General features: G+C 37.1%; 3 protein-coding genes across 6 annotated transcripts; 1 reads left to right on the top strand and 2 right to left on the bottom strand.

Annotated features, from left to right (window-relative positions):
* Positions 1–222: 222 nt before the first annotated feature.
* On the bottom strand, positions 223–1,665 carry LOC105270724 (chromatin complexes subunit BAP18). 3 transcript variants are annotated; one of them, XM_011311845.1, is made up of 4 exons: positions 1,415–1,659; positions 977–1,068; positions 762–860; positions 223–660 (listed from the first exon to the last, which is right to left on the bottom strand). In XM_011311845.1, exons 1-4 carry the CDS (start codon positions 1,496–1,498, stop codon positions 384–386), a joined length of 552 nt encoding a protein of 183 aa, XP_011310147.1. In that variant the 5' UTR covers positions 1,499–1,659; the 3' UTR covers positions 223–383. The 3 variants fall into 3 exon arrangements, with proteins under 3 accessions (XP_011310147.1, XP_011310148.1, XP_011310149.1); XM_011311846.1 differs by lacking the exon at positions 1,415–1,659 and adding an exon at positions 1,227–1,382; XM_011311847.1 differs by lacking the exon at positions 762–860 and having other exon boundaries at positions 1,415–1,665.
* Positions 1,666–1,912: 247 nt separating this feature from the next.
* Positions 1,913–10,543, bottom strand: LOC105270723 (probable RNA methyltransferase CG11342). 2 transcript variants are annotated; one of them, XM_011311844.1, is made up of 3 exons: positions 10,350–10,543; positions 2,957–3,169; positions 1,913–2,507 (listed from the first exon to the last, which is right to left on the bottom strand). In XM_011311844.1, exons 2-3 carry the CDS (start codon positions 3,164–3,166, stop codon positions 1,959–1,961), a joined length of 759 nt encoding a protein of 252 aa, XP_011310146.1. In that variant the 5' UTR covers positions 3,167–3,169; positions 10,350–10,543; the 3' UTR covers positions 1,913–1,958. The 2 variants fall into 2 exon arrangements, with proteins under 2 accessions (XP_011310146.1, XP_011310144.1); XM_011311842.1 differs by lacking the exon at positions 10,350–10,543 and adding an exon at positions 3,315–3,481.
* Positions 10,544–10,633: 90 nt separating this feature from the next.
* Positions 10,634–18,169, top strand: LOC105270722 (tribbles homolog 2). Its single transcript, XM_011311841.1, has 4 exons — positions 10,634–11,112; positions 12,736–13,469; positions 14,256–14,557; positions 16,830–18,169. The coding sequence occupies exons 2-4, from the start codon at positions 13,173–13,175 to the stop codon at positions 17,284–17,286; spliced, it is 1,056 nt and encodes a 351-aa protein (XP_011310143.1). The 5' UTR covers positions 10,634–11,112; positions 12,736–13,172; the 3' UTR covers positions 17,287–18,169.
* The last annotated feature ends 83 nt before the right edge of the window (positions 18,170–18,252 follow it).

The raw sequence follows: 18,252 nt of genomic DNA, 5'->3' as shown, positions 1-18,252 counted from the left end.
GCTTCAAATAAATAATATGCGCGCGCAGATTTAAACATTGATTAATTGCGATCAACCGAATAAATTAGTTTATAAATAAAAAATGAGTAAATAAAACTGATTACTTTTTCCCAAAAACTAATAAGCCAATTGAACTGAGCTATTTTCACCATTTATTTATTTTCCAAATGCTCAAACTTATATTATCCATAATATTTTATCGTTTCACATAATTCTACATGATTTTTTCAATGAAATGAATAATTTATTATGCACAAATGAAAAAATAAATCCAACGAAGGGATATAATGAACATGGCATATACAAATTATTATAATAAATTATTTTTGTAATGTTGTAATTAGCAATTTCAGTGATTCATTGAAGGAATTAATGTTGATTTATTATGAAGCGACTTCTTCAGTGGCGCCTTCAAATTCTAGTTTCACTTGACACTCCTCAGGTAAACCTTCAACATCGACTTCAGATTCAGGTGCATTGAGCATGTTCAGTGTAACCTCAGCCGATTTACTCATCATGGCTTGATTAGTTGTAGAATTCGCCTGATTCTGCTGCTTCTGGACGGTGTGAGGTGTTGTTTGGCCTTGTTGGGACACCTGTCTTATTGGTATTCCAGCCTCCTCAAAAGCCTTTTTTTTCAGTGTTGTGCGTATCTGTGTGCTACGGAAAATAAAAAAGACAAGCTCGGATTCAATTTGCTTGACAGACTGACGCAGAAAATTGAGAAAGACTCATTCAATGCTTGATAATAAAACACTTACACCGTTCTTCCCTTGATGTGCTCACTTATTTTGTTGAGATCTTCACTGAATGTTTTTACTGAGTGACGGAGCATCTCAATTTCCTCGTCAGTCCATTTACTGCGATAACGTTTATTTTCTTAAAGTTAGTTTAATCTATTTATGGATTTCAGAGTTTAAAGTATCCGGTATCAAATAAAACAATGAAAAGGACTTCTATATCTGTAATGGCTCACCCAGCAGGAGAATCCGTAGTAGGATGCAATTGCATTGTAAGTTCTCCTAATTTATTAAATGCTGCCCCGGCGGCGGTAAATATTTCTCCAACCTGAAAATGGTTAATAAAAATGTTTTTTTTTTTTTTCAAAGTGCACCAAAAGAATTACGAAACAATGAAATTTCCGCGAAAAAGTTGATTTCATTCGTCATTAAACTTTTTCAAATGAGATATTTAGGTACAATAAAATAATGTAAACACAACATAACCTTCTTTCCACTTCCAGAATCCATGTTTGCTAGCCTCTGGCCGTAAAATAAAGGCGGGCATTTGGGGTGACACGTGACCCGTGGAGCCCGTGGACCCAGGAAGTGTAAAATAGTGGGGGTAAAGATGAGTCGGGACAAAAAGGGGGTGAGTTTCTCCGAAAAAATTATGATGCGACAATTCTACTTACCTTGCTCGCTGAATTCATGACAATAACTTTGTTGTTGTTAACGACAGCGGCGGATTGGTAGACGCAGTCACAGAGTTGCCACATCAACAATCAATTCTTCACCGAAAAAAATATCTCTATGATTTTCCAATGATAACTGATAACAATGTAAGCAAAAAGACCAGTATTTAACGGTTGAATAGATATAGCAAACTTTAACTTAGTGAGTAAGGATTTTGTGTGATTTTGCACTTTCTTGTGGTTAAGACAAGTAGACACTTCTGCCATCTCGTGTCGTGACGATTTCGCTCCGGCCACCTTTTTTTTTTTTCAAATGCTTAACTGTGTCACCCAGCGAAAATTTATTAGCGCATCTTTGGATTATATCAATTAAATTGTTTAATCGAGTCAGAGAGGCAAAAAAAGCGGTCAATAAATGATGTTGCGCTATTGTTTTCTTTCTCTATAACCGCAAGTAGGTTCAAAAATTATCTGGAGAACAGGAGCAACGAAGAAAGTTTTTATTTTTATTTTTCTCTTAAAGAATATAAGTTATTTTTTGCGACTACAATTGTTTCCTTTGAAAAATTAATATTTTCCTGCCCCAATTATTATCTTGAGTGGTAGTAATTTGGCGAAAAGCGCACTTTTCTCCACAGACAATTTTTTCCACGTGTCTCTCCATACGTCCAGTCAATTTCAGCTTATTGATAAGTGGAAAATCCTCTTCACCACCTCTTCTCATCCTTCGGGATGCCTTTCTATAGCAATTCCACGGTTGGGGCTCTATCACCAACATTTCCGTCATTTGACAAATCTCCTCCAAAAACTTGACGAGCCCCTCATCTCCATGATTCAGATGAATCCACATCGTAATGGAAAAACAGAATACCACGTCAAATTTTTCCCTCTCCAGCTCCTTCAGATAGCTACAAATCGCTGTTTCTCTTATTTCAGTGAAAAAATCAAGACATTCGAAATGTATTGAAGGATCGGAGGTATTTGCACGCGCTCTTTCAATTAAATTCGAATCCAAATCGATTCCCAGTATTTGGATATCAGTATCGATTGATAATTCCTCCTTTAGAAATTTGTGTAGTTCGATTGTCAAGTTCTAGACATAAATCAATTTATTTTAATGCATCTGTAACGTCAATTCTCCAGAATTTTTCTTAGAATTTTTTTTCCAAATATTTGATGTTAGGAGGAAGAGTGAAAGATGACATTTTCATCTATTTCCTCTTGTCAAATACTTGGCCATCTATTTATACCCTATTTATACAAATTATCTGACTCTCCAGACGCATTCTGGCGTGCTTCGCGACGCGTGCGTGTCTCAAAACTCCAGAAAACTCATCTTCGAAAAATCCCAAATGAAATAAAATAACAGACTCAAAGAAAGACTCAATAACTCATGACGTCTAAATTTACCCAACGGCGTCTCTAGTCTTTCCTTTTCCCCGCCCTGAAATTTCATCTGAAATGTGCTGTCCGGCAGCTGTTTCAGCGTGTGATAGAGCTACAGCTACATACACATTAAAAAAAACAGCCACGTCAACTCACCCCAGCATTACAGCCGACATCTAGAGCATTGTATTTCCGCTCGTTCTTTCTCAACTGCCACAAGCCTCGTGGAAGTTGTCGCACACGCTCTTCAGCAGGATGAAACTTGTAATAATTTTTAAAATTTCCATGACGACTGGCCCCTGGTTCTCGCTCCTCCACCTTTTTATCCTCTACTATTTGTATCTCTGGTCTGTCTGATCCCTCCATTCCCTACTCAAACATCAATATAGGGATTTCGAATAATCATCTTGAGACTAATTTTCAGTTATTACAACATCCTAGATTATTCATGTTATTTACAATAGACTAATTTCTAATTCTCGTCATTAGCAGAAAAATAATTCAATAAACAAACCATTTGTATATGTTTTTATCTTCTTTTCATAATATTCAGGTATTGTCTGTACGATTTATTCCATCAATGCTGAATATTTATTGATTATTGAGGTGAGAACAAGAGAGAAAAAAAGGAAGAAAAAATGAACACGTGGTTCTAACTTGGTCACGACGCTTGGCATTCAGAAATTGCTGCCCTCTACAGGCAATTGAAATATTCACGATATTTAACTTTTATTGCGACACCTTGTAAAGGTAAAAATGGTGGAGTGGAGGGAGATGGAGGGAATTTGCCAAGAGCGGAAGGATAATTCGCTAGTGCCCGCGACCCAGATTACACCTGACCTTCGACGACGGTCCTTGGGGTCACGGTGAACTTTGGAAATCGTTGAGATCTTTACTGGCATCAAGGGATTTGCCAATGAGCCACACGCTCAGGATCTCAGGATCTCTTATTTCATCCTCTAGTCTAGAGCAGTATTTTAGGGGACGCTGGGATACCCATTACCAATTCTTTCATTGTTCATTTTTTTTATATACTTTTTATAGAGTTCATTTCATCATAACAGTATGATGAATCAATTTTTCATTGGAGAAATTCCTTAGTGGTTGAGTCTTTTTCCTCTATATTGTTCATGTTTCTTATTATTGTAGGAAAACTGTTGCGGGGGTTCACCATAGAATCTTGACTTGCTGAATAATTAACGCGAAACTTTTCTATTTCAATTTTTTTTTTCTTTTTCTTCTTCATCTTCCGGCAAAAGACAGTAAATCGTTATTCATCAGATGGGAAAGGCAGAAAATTGAGGAATTTTAAGAAAAAATAAAATAGGAATGGAGCACGCGCTTGTGTATCCCATTCCGCAGAGGTAATGAGAGTCTTCACCTGGCATCTCTGTGCCATAGGGCAGGTGCCCTCTGCCCCTGGTCCCTGGCTGCATAAAGAATAAAAAAGGTTTCCAGTTTCTCAACAGTCGCGTGCGGCATTGCTTTCTTCTCCCTTATTTCATCACGAAGAATGAGCCAAAAGTCTCGACAGATGTACAACGATGAGTCACGTACTCTTTAAGGCCACACAAGATAACGAAAGGAGCTGTCTAACAATGGGTATGTATGAGTATGCCTGCTGTCATATTGTTAGTGAACTTGACAAATATTGTGACCACTGTCCTTCTGTAAAATGGTACGACTTTAATTTTCCAAATGAATTCCTAAATTAGGAGCCTTGCTTTTTTCATTATTCTCAAAGTCTCAGTGGACAGAATGGTTAAATATTTTTTTCCGCTTTAAATCTGTGAATTCAGGGGAAGACCCCCGTCACTTCCGGGGTAGCTAGCTGGAAATATTCTATTCTAAAAATTACCCCAACATCCGCTCCATTGACGTTCGTATTTTCCTTGTAGAGAATCCATCCTTGCCGGATTTATCAGCTCTCAAATTGTTCCTCACTACATACCTGAGAATTTAAAATGGAATTTGTCTATGTTCACAATCCCTTGATCTCTTTGGAGAAATTTTTACTGATCGTGCTTTACCATAAGTAACCTATTTTTCATAAAACTATAAATATCCTAAATACTACTCGACCGATTGGAATTTTTTAAAAGCACTATAAAATTCTTAGTGTTAAATCAGTTGTAAAATCGTTCAATGTCTGTCTCCTTCAAAGCCATTTCTATTGATTTCTATTGCCAAGATCATGCGATATTCCCAGGGATATTCCCAATCCCCTAATATCTCCTCCCTTTTGTAAAATAAATTTTCTTCACCTTGCTTTTACGATTATTACTCAAGTAATAATTTATTCCATCTTATTTTTCAATTTCCTCAGCCCCCAGGAAGCGGAAATACATTGACAATAACGGTTGTGAATTAACTCGGCAACCATTGAATACATAAAAAAAAAGTTGGACTGAGCAATTCACCGGATGTTGGAGTATGTAGAATCAAAACGGATGGCGAGACTTCCGGGATGTTTCTGATCTTTTCAAGTCCCTTCGTATCATCTCGGTTACAAAAATAAAGTAGGGAATTAAGGGAATTGTGAATATGCGGCTAAATTGTATACCATAAAATAGCACAAGAACTCGGATAAACCATTAAAAAATTCATAGAAATGTTGGAATATTTCATTCCACACATATATCCCCCATAAAATTGTCCTCTTTTCTTACTCTCCATATGTACATACTTATCGCTCACTGTTCGACGCAATATGCTCCGATAAAGTTGCACTCCATTGCGAAGTCGTTTAATTAGTCACGTGATGTTTCACACTCATGTTGGACATTTACATTCGAGGAAATCCATTCGAGTAGAATTATCACAAAGTGAGGAGTGAATTAAATAATCCATCAATATTATAAATCCGGTGACGTATGACCTTGATGAATTTGTCCCCATCCTTTTTCTCTCCGAATGTTCAATTTGGCCATTATTTTATCAGAGGCCTTGGTCTTTGCGGATGATCGAATCGATCTTCGGTCCTTGGTTACTTCTGTCGGTGTCTGCCAGACTGACGCAATTCTCCTCGCCTCTTTCATCTCATTGATACAAATGTGTTGTAATATCCGGTCGTGTAAATTTTATTTATTTTCAGTGTCTTAAAAATTACACCCAGAATCCCCAGAATCCATTGATTTTTTATTAACGTGTCGCTTCGCTACAACTGTATGTTGGCAATTGGTGGTTTATCATTTTTGGTTTTGTTTGTCCAAGTTTTCAAATTGACACCGAATTCAATCGATTATAGAATCTATTCGACTTTTCATTGACAATGAAATGTGGCAGTCATATTTTTTTTGCGGCCGGCTAGCCTTGACAGAGATAAATCCACGGTCAGATCATTTTTATTGTTCCATTTTTTTTTTATTAACTTGGCTGTTTGTGAAATTGAGACTTGGATGGAGTGTAACTGGATTGCAAAGAAAATAGAGGATATGTGAATTATTGCAACTGCTTTGAATTGGCTCTTCGAATAACTTAGCATAAAGTAGATATGACTTTTGAAATGATAAATCAAGGCCATCTGCAATGGAAAAAAATCCCAAATGGAAAAAATAATCGCCAATCGATTATCCATCAAAGGTAAATTAATAGCAAGTTTTCTTGACGAAATCAAGTATATATCTATGGCATTGCCTCATATTTGTTGCGTACTTGCTGGTGTGTATGTCGCCCCAGGGTCTCAACCCAAACACCAATCAAAGGCTTCGAACCAACCCAATGGGGTAAATCGATGAAAAACGACAATTAATTGAGCAATATCATTTTTTTTTTTCTATATATATCAAAAGGGAAACGATCCCATTGCAAAATGCACTGCTCAAAAAATACATGCTCGGTGTTAAGTTTGGTCTTTGTTGGAATAAAAGTATTACATGTCCGGTTTATGGAGGTAAAAGGCGATCAAGTCTGGTCGAGCACCTGGTCGTGCACCAATATCAGGCACAAAGTCAGCCGTGCATTACCCTCTTGACATTTTCTTCGAGATTCCAAGGATTCTTCATCATCAGCAATAACAAATTCCCCTAATGAGAATGACGAGTCACTATAGTCAAACGTTTTTGTGCATTGCTCACGTGAAAATTCCTATAAAAAATTGCTTGGATGACGCTAATGAACCGAGTGGCTTTGTCATGACGGATGTATCTCCTCTCTATAAAGCGGATAATCCATGAAAGTGTATAGAAATAGTGTTAAAGAGAGAAGGAGAGAGTAGTCCCAGCGGATGTCACGGTGAATGGACGAGGTTGCCGTAACCTCGTGCGAGGCCACTCTTTATAGCCACAATATACATGTACAATATTTCAGGCGATCGGTTAAATTCATTCATTTTTTGGTGCTATTCTTTCCTTCACATAGAATGAAAATAAACTTTTTTTTATTAATTATTTTCACGCTGGGTTCTGCAATTTTATTCATCGTAGATTTACGAAAAATGCCGGATTGCGAAAGCTCTCTCATGAATTTCATTAAAACCTCTTTTCATCAAGGTAATCTCACCAAAATACCGATAATACCGCAACACAAGCGCATTGAGAAAACGGATACTTGGTTAATTTCTCATTATTCCCATTAAATTTTTTATTTCAATTGAATTTATCGAGCTTTTAATAACAAAATGGAAAATTACTATACAAAATTCCCTTAATTAGCTGAAATTTTCTATTGGCTTGGAGTTCACATGGCAAAATCATTATGTTCTTTCGTTCAATGAATGCATAAAGAATTGGAATAATTGCACTTGTCTAGAAAACAATATTATCATATTACTTCTGGAAACTGCAATTCTTTTAAAAAGGCGTTACACCACCAATAAGGAATGCGGTCGAGTTATCGGTGGATACTTAGCCGCCTTTGCTCATTCGCGATCGCCCGAGGATTATCGCCAGGCTGAATCTATACTCGGGATATCGCCACTGAAAATTTCCCAATCAATTTTTGTCTCAAAACCGTTCAATACAATGTTGAGTAACGCGTCAAAGCTCACGCTCATATATTTTCCATACTGGATAAACGGGCTATTTAACAATGGTATTTAATACTACTCATCATAGAATTAAATTTATTTGAAGCGTTCCGCCAATCGGCTTTTGTCACTGACCTCTCACGATAAAGAATCAGTCGAGACTATATGAACACAAGTGTTTACATGTTTTAGAGTCAAAGAGTTAATGAATGACATTTCTCAGTCGAGGGGTGAAATAACTTGAGTCAATCATTACTATTTGATGTTGAATTGATGAAAAGATATGGGAGAGAAGTGAAAAAAGTTATATATCGCGAAAGAAACCGTGCATTTGAACATGTGTCATTGAACCGAGCGTGTGGAGAAGCCTTCGCTTGCCCTCGAGGCAACTCTTTTTTTTTTTTCTTTCTTTCTTTCTTTCTTTTCCCTCTCTTTCTCTCTCTCTCTCTCCTCCCATGAACATATAAAATTTGCGCAATGTAAAATTGATGTTGCGATTTGGAAACTGACCGGCTTGAAACCGGCTTTGCTCACCTCGAGACTGTAGATCGAGGGAGGGAAGCATTACCGTGAAACAAGTACAAGTATACGGCTATATTTCATGGGCCTTTTTACAAAAGATCCCAAGTGAACTAACATGTATCTACATGATCCCTTGGCGATGGTGTCACACAGGGATCTGACGAAATATTAAAGATTAAATGAGCGCTAACTTTGAAAAACTGGCAGGCATAATAAAATCATTAAAGCAGTAAAAATCATTTGTGTAATAAATCCGATTTTCGTCTATATCGAGTTTTAAATAAAACCCTCCGGGATTCAGTTATAAAATTGGCATCTAATAAAAAACCGTTGACTAACTGCTTGCCATTTGGAAATCTTCTTCGCTCTTGGGACTGGCAAAGCGATAAAAAAATATGTGCCCACGCAATGCACACTTATACATGTGTACATGAAACTGGGCAATATTTGGTTCAGGTATTTTGGTACATGTCATTATATTTTCGGCGACTTTATGCCATTTTCTCAAGCGTATAGTTTAAAGCGATAAATTACGACATTACGACAATTGATAAAATGGCCAGCATTTTCTTTGTAATTTCATACGTCATCCACTGGCTAGACTTATTGACATTTCTTTAACTGAACTTTAAGACAGAAACAAAAAAAAAAATTAAAACAACTCAGTAACGAGAACATGACACCCACGTGCTACGTCATCCCGATGATGCATTAATTCTCTTTGATTGTTTTTTTTTTTTTTTTTCGTCTTTACTACCTTTACTCCGGAAATTCAAAGTACAGTATCAACTGTATTTTACATTACATTTCCGGTGCTGATACAGATGAATTACGTTATGTGCTATTGGACTTGGATTTTATTGTTATACCTTTGCTTGATTGGAAATTACACTGTTGATTATATTATGTGATTGACCAACATTTACCAGAAAAAGGAAGTGTCTTGGTAATTGCATATAGTCAATATCCAAGCTTTTCATACATTCATTCATTCTGTTAGAACGACGAAAATAGAATGTAAAGGAAGTCGTCTTTCGTTGCCCCTCTTTCTTATCTCCACACTATCAATGAAATTCATGAGGAGAATTTGAATTTTTTCGAAGAATGTTGTGGGGCTTTTATAATCGATTTTCCCACATATTTCATTCCTTTTTTTATTTTTATTACTCAGAGCATTCAGACTAGAGATAAAAATAGAAGAAAAAAAAATAGAAATTATGGGAAAAATACATATAGAGTATGTATTGGCATCGAGCGAGGACGACTTCAAGGAATTATCATAAATTATGAGGTGAATAGCGTTTTGACTACATTAAATAAAAAAACGAGTTGTCCAATTGTACTGGCCGAAGTTTGGATGAGGATTATAATTTTTAGTTTAGTTAATGTCTTCCATTATCAATTGGGAGGCATCGACCACGTAAGCACGATGAGCACAAACGACGTTGAATCGTACGTAGCGGCCTGGCAAATGTACGTTGACGTGGTGCCTGCTTTAGTGGCCCACGTATATGGCTCCACATACTCACACCATCGCCATTCCCATCGTTATGCAGTCGCCAGTTCTGATCTATGTAGAAAACATTTGTCCAGACTTGCGTGTATGCATATGTATACATATACACAAGAGGAGGATCAAGTGGTAGGGAATAGAGTTTTGCAGTGGCGTAGGTACATGACTGGTATGTACCATTATATAGGCCACTAGTGCTTTTTTATCAACATGCTCTCCACCATGACACTTTCCAGTTTCTTTTACTAAAGGACATAGGGAATCAGGGTTTGTGGGCCATTTTGTGGAGCATTCAAGGCTTCCTCATTTACTAGTTCTCAGTGGAATTGATTTCTAATGTAAAATTCCAGTATACGCAGGGGGAAAAATTAACAGCATACGATTTCAACTCATTTTTTACCGAAATTTTGTCTTCCTGCAGTACGTTTGTTCATTCAAAGGATAAATACAACTAGATCCGTAACACACAACGATTTCACATTAATCAAGGTTATCCTCTGTACGAGCGAAAATAGTGAAGAAAAAAATGTTTTCAACCTTCAGATTACCTATTTTTTCCTCAAATTGTAGAATGAATAATTAATTCATGCATTAATTTAACCGGATAAGAGAGGTTAACTTCCTCAAACTCCCCACTCCCATACACTATATCATATAAAAAATCGATAATTTCCTCATGAATGTAGCTCGTTCACACTGGACTAACCCCCTTGACAGGTTTACTACTAAAGTACTGATTTCAGTTTCCTCCACCTCTACTTCCTACGCCAGTGGCGCCCCCCCTCCCCTCCTCATTAGCCAACACCACACCACTACACCACCGCCAAGCAGCAGCAGGCAGTGTTCCCTCGACGGCCTCGACATCACACAACATCACTCTAAACCCAACCAATTGCCTTCTACCATTCTGCATTCAGTCGTCAGTAGCACAATGGCGGGTAAAGTCGATGCTTGCACCTTCTCTTGTTGTCGCCGTGGTTTCTGAGCGGAGGCCGGCCCAAGTCCAATTGGACCGTCCCTACTAAGCGGAATTCATTTTTCGTTTCACCGGAAAAATAAAAAATTCACTAGCCCGCTCGATCAAAAAAAAAAAAAAAAATCAATCCCATGAAACTCATAACTCCAACACTAAATGATTAACGGTGAATTAACGGTGACAACAGTTGACCTAAGTGAGTAATTAACGACAGTTATTCATCGGAAATTTCCACCTCTAGTCCACTAGGAGCAATCAACAAGCAAACGAGAAAATGTTATCGAAAGGATCCATTGAGAAACGAACGACGACGAGGAATATCTAATAAACCACAGGTAAATTTTAAGCTCCTCATTATCACGCTAATGAAAATCGTACAAAATGGTAAAAAAAAAGTGTCGAAAGTCTTTGGTTGTGAGTGATAAGCTCGTTTACATAGTGTAAAGTCCTTCGTTCTATTTTCCGCTCGAAAATCGAGTGACGGGCCACCGGTTTGGATCACCGGTTGACAGAATTTTATTGATATATCGTAGTAAACCTGTGTATCTTTCTTGAATCATTATTTATTGAAAGTAGATAAATCTCTCATATATATAAGATAAAAAGTTGTTTCGCATTGTGGGCAACAGCAACGGCCATTTTGACCTTAGCGAAGGATATCTCGCCAGCAATCCCGCAGCATCGGAGCAAACTTATACTGTCAAACGCAATCTTTATATGTGTTGAGTTAGTCATTTCGTCATGCCCATTTGCCCCACAGTTCCTCTCGCAACTACTTATGTCGTGTACATATGTACTCACCCAATTTCGTCAGTCCACAACACTGACGACACCATCACTTGATATATTGATGGACAATGAATCAAGTCGAGGTCATCACTATCAAGTCAACCATTAATTACTCATTAAGTGAATTATCATTAATTTGCTTCTAGTACTAGGAGTATGCATTTTTTACTCGATGTCTATCCAAGGCCATCGAAATCTCATCCCGTGCGATTTTTTTTAAATCTTGGTTATTCTTCGGATTAGACGGAATATTAAGAAATCACATGCGCAATCTTTTATTGATTTTTCAAAAATGTTTTTTAAAGAAGTCATGACGTTGTGAACCATGACGAGTGTAGCTACTTTTTCATCATGTTTCGCGTATTTTTTGGAGCCTCGTGTTGGAGTGGGGATGATGAGTTTGCGTGTGCTCAGAAATACAAATGAAGTGGGCGAAATTCGAATCGGAAATGACTATTGAAATTTATTGTTTTTGGTATTTAGGCATTTTTTGAGATATTTTGTGATGAGTTTTATGGAATAGTGCAACAATTATACTCAATACTCAATTGCGGAAGCTACCCCTGACCTTACTAGTCACTATTCTCCCCACTGCTTTACCTCCAGTTGTAATTGCACAATGTGAAAACTGATGTTGAAACACTGGAACTCCATCGTTTTATAGTCATTTCTGTTCTGTTCTATTGAGTTGTACATGAAATCATGCCAGGGTGAATCACACATTCAATTCTTTCTGTTTAGGAACTTGTTAAACTACTCCTTTATCGTTTTTTTTTATATATATATATATATAGCCTTTCGAATTATTTTTCAATAAACATTTTGATCAATCACTGAAAAATTTGGAAAATAAATTCTTCGTTTTGGAAACATTGAAAATCATTATAATTCCAGGTAGAAGGATGACAATTAAATTGCCTTACACCTTTTCATTTGAATGCTACGAAAAAAAAAACATGTCAACGGTTATGCCCAGTGTTATCTCTGTTTAATAATTATTTCTTTCCCGTTATCTCATCGTGATGATGCGATGGCCTGGATTCCCCCTATTTCATATTATTTCACATTATCCACCTGTATGGAATTATCACTCATTAAGGATTGCACATTTATACCTCCGTCGATTACTAATTGTTAATTATCTTTGGTCTTTTGTATGTGTTTTTCAGAGAAATAATCTAATCATCAGGTTGACTTGCGGCGACATAAGACCGTTCAAGTTCTCACTCCGTCCAGGGACACAAGAGGTTGCAATAATTTCAGCCAACAGCTCAAGTGTCCTAATTCATCAATATACATAAAAATAAAAATCATTTCTAGAATTCATATGAATACATTTAAAAAGGGATGATTGAAAGATGAATTATAGTAGTTAAGAGGCTACTCGAGTTACCTGCTTTGAATAACCACATCATCATGTACAAAGGAGTAACCGTTAATGAATCATTGTCAAATGATTATATTGCATTGAAATAATACGAATATAAGACTTAAATGCCAACATAGTGTTCCAAGGTCAGGGAGACCAAGTGAAGTTTGTTTTGTTGATCAGTGAAGGTGTTAATTAGTGCCCAAAAAATAAGTTTATTTCTTCGTCAATTGCAATATGAGATTAGCCAATCGTCAGCATCCGCTGCATCTACAAGTGACACGCATTCAGAATGGCAAATTTCTGGTCAGCCAAAATGGCCATAATCAGGATGTCATGCAGTCGAGTTGTGATGAAACAACTACAGCAACAACAACGGTAGCACCAGTTGTATTTCCAAGCTGTGAAGCAATACCGACTGACAATGCAGGCCCTACGCTACTTGGAAATAGATTTTTACTTGTCGGACCTGCCGAGGGCAGTGCACTTTATCGATGTGTGGATGTTCAAAATGGACAACAATTAGTGGCAAAGGTAGTTTCAAAATTCCATACTAAAACCTAGAATATTTCCTTCACAATCTAATGATCAACTTGACCAAATCTAAAACACCGATGCAGAATTGTTTGCCATTGCCTGGAAATTCCGTCTTTTTATAGGAAACCATCGATTTTCTCCTGAATCATTAATTTTCTCGATAATATGATTGTTAACGTCTATTGCCTTTGATAACAATACTGTATACATAATATCTTTTGGAAAATACCAGTGAGTTTGAGAGAAATTGCTGATAACAGTCCCCTACCACTTATTTCATGCAAATCTTGACAATTTAAACCTGACGTTATACAATAGTGCGTTACATCAGCGTGTATGCGAACAAATACAAGGACTCAGTTATCCCGTTTTTTTTTTTTTTTTTTTTTAAATACCTCTCCCACCCTTTCCTCTCCCTCTGTTACCACCCGCTTTATTCGTAATCCTCGAGTCACAGCCAGGGGCGTTTCAATTTAATTGTCGATTACGTGTATACACAATACCGGAGCTTTCGCAAGCAGATCCGTTCCCATCTGACTGGATTGTCAACATCATTCATTATCATTGCCATCATTGAATTATTGCAATTCAAAGTTTCAACGCGTTGTTAATAGATTTCAAGTTGACTTAAATATGGCATATTAAATAAGATGTATTTTAAATCGAATAAATACATCAATTCCAATGGAACCTTGACACGGTTGAAAGGGGGAAGATGATCTTTTTTTCTTCCTCTCTTCCTTTCGGGTTTTCCATTTAAAAATCTCGTCTGTACAATTTTAGGCACTTACAGCGAGTGATAGAGGTGGTGAAGCACTGCTGAAGGCCCATTTGAGGCTTGAAGGGACTGGGGCAGCGAGTGGAGTTGCTGGGGTCGTTGATGCACCAGGGGGAAAGAGATATCTCCTTCTTGAAGGACATCATGGTGATCTTCATGCTTATGTGAGGGCAAGAAGGAGACTCAGAGAGCCTGAGGCAAGGCGGCTGTTTCGACAGGCTGCTAAAGCTGTTGCCAAGTGCCACGAGAATGGCGTTATTCTCAGGGATCTCAAGCTGAGGAAATTTGTATTTGCTGATGAGGCAAGGTATGTTCAATTCCACAATCTTACCACATGATATCCCCCTCCTCCCTAATCAAAAGTCATTATAAAACGCGACAGCTGTGCCGTGAATTTTTCGGGAATATCTGGAAAACTAAGAAAAATAGGGGAGTTTGGTACTCGTCTGAATATTTACTTTTCATAAAACGATATTAGAAATGATAAACCCCAGGTTTTACCGTGCCCTGTCCTATTACCCAATCACATCTTTCGCATTCCTGCGGGGCACACCAAGCCCCAAGCAACAGCTCAGAAATGCTTCGTGCAAGACAAGAACAAGTCGAATGAAATGTAAAATGAGATAAAAAATCAGACAAGCAAATGAAAAGAGAGAGAGAGAGAGAGAGAAAAAATGAAAAGATAATGAAATGAGTGAGTGGGAGTAAACGGGGCAAATGTAAAGTGTAATCGTCAGAGAGGTGGAGTGCACTCACTTGGGGAGACCGGAGAGCACGTGTTGCAAGTCAAGAAAAGCATATTGGTTCATCGACTCAGTGGATTTTGAAACCCCAAGGGATCGTATATATAATTAAGAAACGTGTGGTTGAAGTTTTACCATTGCCCCCCTCCCATCGCCCTCTCGTCATACACCTCATCTATACGGTAGTGGCCTCAGGGCTATTATGGTACCTTTCCTTATTCTTAGTCAGTTGTATGGGGTTTACGCTTTATCGCTTTTATAACTTCGGCTTCTCCGTTCAGCTCCCCTCCTCTTTTAATACCTCCCTCTTTTCACATTACCTTTTACTCTGGCACTCTGGGATGCTACAGGACATCGAACTCACACTGGATTTAGCAAGACACACATGCTTTACTTTTATTTTACTAGCGCCGCCACAGCCGGTTCAGCTTTAGCTTTAGCTTTAGCTTAGTCGATGAAATTCCTGTTTTATGCGATTCCTGCATTTGCGAATGTTTTATAAGAATAATATTAAATTGATGTTTCGATTGTTACTCATTAATCATCTCCCCATATAAATTCTCTGCGATATCTCCATCTGGATGTGATATACACTCATCTGCTAGATATATCTCGGAGTTATTCATATTTAATGTTTCATCCCCAACAGATAGTAGAAATTGGGCGAATTCAGTTTCTTCTCATAAGGCATGCATATTCTCTGGGATAGAATAACGAAGGGAAGATATTTGTTCGATGTTTTGAGATTATGAATATGATTTTGCAATTGTGTGCTGATCCCGACGACAATGTGTCCTAGAATTCTTTCACTCTGATGATTTCACTGTCTTTTAGTTTTCTCTCGAGGTTCTTGAACCCTATGATTCAAGTGAAAGTCTTGCAAAGAAAGCCGTTCTACTTGCTTCATTGCTGGAAATGATGGCAATGATGGCCCTAGGTGATTTGTCAATGAAAATCCACGAATAATGCCATTTAGTGGCGGTTTTATTGTTTGAAATTTGGAAAATGACACTCTATTTATGATATTTGTTATTGAATCTTATTTGGTAGTCGAAGAGAGATTTTTAGCACTTTTGATGAAGGAGCATTACGTACGTGTATCACCTTGGTACTTCCGCGTACCATATATCGTAGGTGTTTTAAAAGCAAGCGAAATACGGTGGCAATGCTTTTCCAATGCAACTGCCTATGCCGTCTTAATTCCTGTTCATGTTACCAAGGGAGTTTACCAATGGTTAACGGCTGGTTAAAGTGTCTCAATCGTCTGAAACATCTTGCCAAATTTTCTTTCACCATTCTTTCCTAATTTCCCTCCCTCAAATTCTCGTTTATGTTTATCCAAAATTAAACTTTGTAGTGAAGTAGTAAAACGGTTTGAGTTAACGTATTTCCTATAATTAATTATAGTTATTTCAGTAAATATCTAGTTTGGGAGAAAAAAAAAAAAAAACAAGACTATTGCAAGAGTAAAATCTACGTGAGTCTACAAAAAGTTTCTTGACATTTGTTGCAACATCTGTTATTATAAAAATAGTTATATCCTTCACAAATATTGCATTTTTTTGCATTGTATTTGAGACATAATTTCTATTCCCATTTTTGGTAGCTAGCCAGTTGAGGGAAAATCTACTACACAATATCTCAAGAGACTTTCAATAGAAAATTTCTTGATCTCAACCATAATTGTCTTATAATACATGCAACAACCATAACAACGCAACAAGTTGAAATTCTAGAGCTAATTGAAATTTATAAAATACAAGGTATCTTGACATTTTCACCAGAAGTAATATCAAAGTATTCACTAAAATTTTATTTCTCTTTATTCGATTGTAGAACTCACTTGCGTTTGGAGAGTTTAGAGGACGCCGTGATAGTCGATGAGGACGATGACAAATTGACTGATCGTCGTGGATGTCCAGCATACGTTGCTCCAGAGGTATTACGATCAGGAAGAGCATATTCTGGCAAAGCAGCTGACATTTGGTCCCTCGGTGTTCTTCTGTACACGATGCTAGTTGGTAGATATCCATTCAATGATGCTGAACATGCATCACTCTTCGCCAAAATATCGAGGGGGCAATTTGCTATGCCAGATGGACTCAGTGCGCGGGCTAAGTGTCTCATTCGTTCTTTATTGAGGAGAGAACCATCTGAGCGTCCTGAAAGTGAAGACATTCGTCGGCATCCTTGGATCGCTAAGCCACTGGTTAATATATCACACATTGGGGGAAGATCTAATAATAATCATGATCAACAAGTTCCTGAAACGACCAAGCCTTTTCAAGACTGAATTTCCATGAATTGAAATGTTTTATTTTTATTTTTTTTTTTCCTTCATTAATTCCGAACTCTACGCATGGAAATAAAAATTGTGGTTTATGTATCTATTTTCTTTCTAGAGAAGCTCTATTTTTTTTGATTGAGAGAAGCCTCAGAATTCGTAAACGATAATGGTCAAATTCAACAATGAATTAAAAAAATTTTCAGATAATTTTAGGGTGTATTGGTGGGAGAAGGGTTAAAAGTTATGAAATTTTTAATTGCAAATACTTTAGGAGTCAGTGAGAGCTGCCATATGTCTTCCACAAATATTTGCGTAATCATTTATAATTAAATTTTAGATTCTTCCTCTCTCACCACTCTACCCAAAATCCATTATAAAAAACAGCGAATTTAAAATATAAAGAGAAATTAAATATATAAACTAGGATAACCGTCCGCGCGTTTGGGTATTTCTTTTTGAAATTTATCAAATAGAATAAATTAGTGCATTCACGCCCAACTGTCAGCCCCACTATTTAAGAACCTTCCTAACGTTCCTGGGCGAATGCCAGGGCGAATGCCAGGGCGCATTCCAGATTAAGAGTCTGGTGATGGTAGTTGCAACAACTGAACATATTAAAAACGCTTTTTTAATAATTTAAATAATACAACATATAACTGAGATATTCTCAGGCTTTGGAAGTATGAATTATGTAATATTTTGTGAACTGAATTTGAAATTTGAGAGATAATTTCCGCATCGTGAATTTTGAATTGAATGCAGGTGTTTAAAGTGAAATGGTTTTTATTTCGTCTGGAATGAAGATTGTGGATATTATGAATTGATTACGTTCAAATGATGTAAATACGTAGATAGATAATAAATAATTACGTGAAATATATGAAATGCATAATTTTTTCATTATTTGAATGCTCATGTTTTACTCTCTTCTTTTTGTCCATCTATTTATTTTCTGTATCCGGTAATTTTCAG

This window comes from Fopius arisanus, unplaced genomic scaffold (assembly GCF_000806365.1).
Source record: "Fopius arisanus strain USDA-PBARC FA_bdor unplaced genomic scaffold, ASM80636v1 scaffold00094, whole genome shotgun sequence".
Classification (NCBI taxonomy): Eukaryota; Metazoa; Arthropoda; class Insecta; order Hymenoptera; family Braconidae; genus Fopius; species Fopius arisanus.
Note: the sequence above shows the minus strand (reverse complement) of the source record. Positions and strands in the feature narration are given on the sequence as shown.

Bases quoted from the DNA above. Each gene is read 5' to 3' on its own strand.
- LOC105270723 (XM_011311842.1), bottom strand. The intron at 2,508-2,956 runs GTGAGTTGACGT...ATTTATGTCTAG, and splicing joins ATGTCGGCTGTAATGCTGGG to AACTTGACAATCGAACTACA.
- LOC105270722 (XM_011311841.1), top strand. From the start codon at position 13,173: ATGAGATTAGCCAATCGTCAGCATCCGCTGCATCTACAAGTGACACGC. The intron at 13,470-14,255 runs GTAGTTTCAAAA...GTACAATTTTAG, and splicing joins GACAACAATTAGTGGCAAAG to GCACTTACAGCGAGTGATAG. The intron at 14,558-16,829 runs GTATGTTCAATT...ATTCGATTGTAG, and splicing joins GTATTTGCTGATGAGGCAAG to AACTCACTTGCGTTTGGAGA.
- LOC105270724 (XM_011311845.1), bottom strand. From the start codon at position 1,498: ATGTGGCAACTCTGTGACTGCGTCTACCAATCCGCCGCTGTCGTTAAC. The intron at 1,069-1,414 runs GTAAGTAGAATT...AACCATTTTCAG, and splicing joins TCATGAATTCAGCGAGCAAG to GTTGGAGAAATATTTACCGC. The intron at 861-976 runs GTGAGCCATTAC...ACGTTATCGCAG, and splicing joins ACTACGGATTCTCCTGCTGG to TAAATGGACTGACGAGGAAA.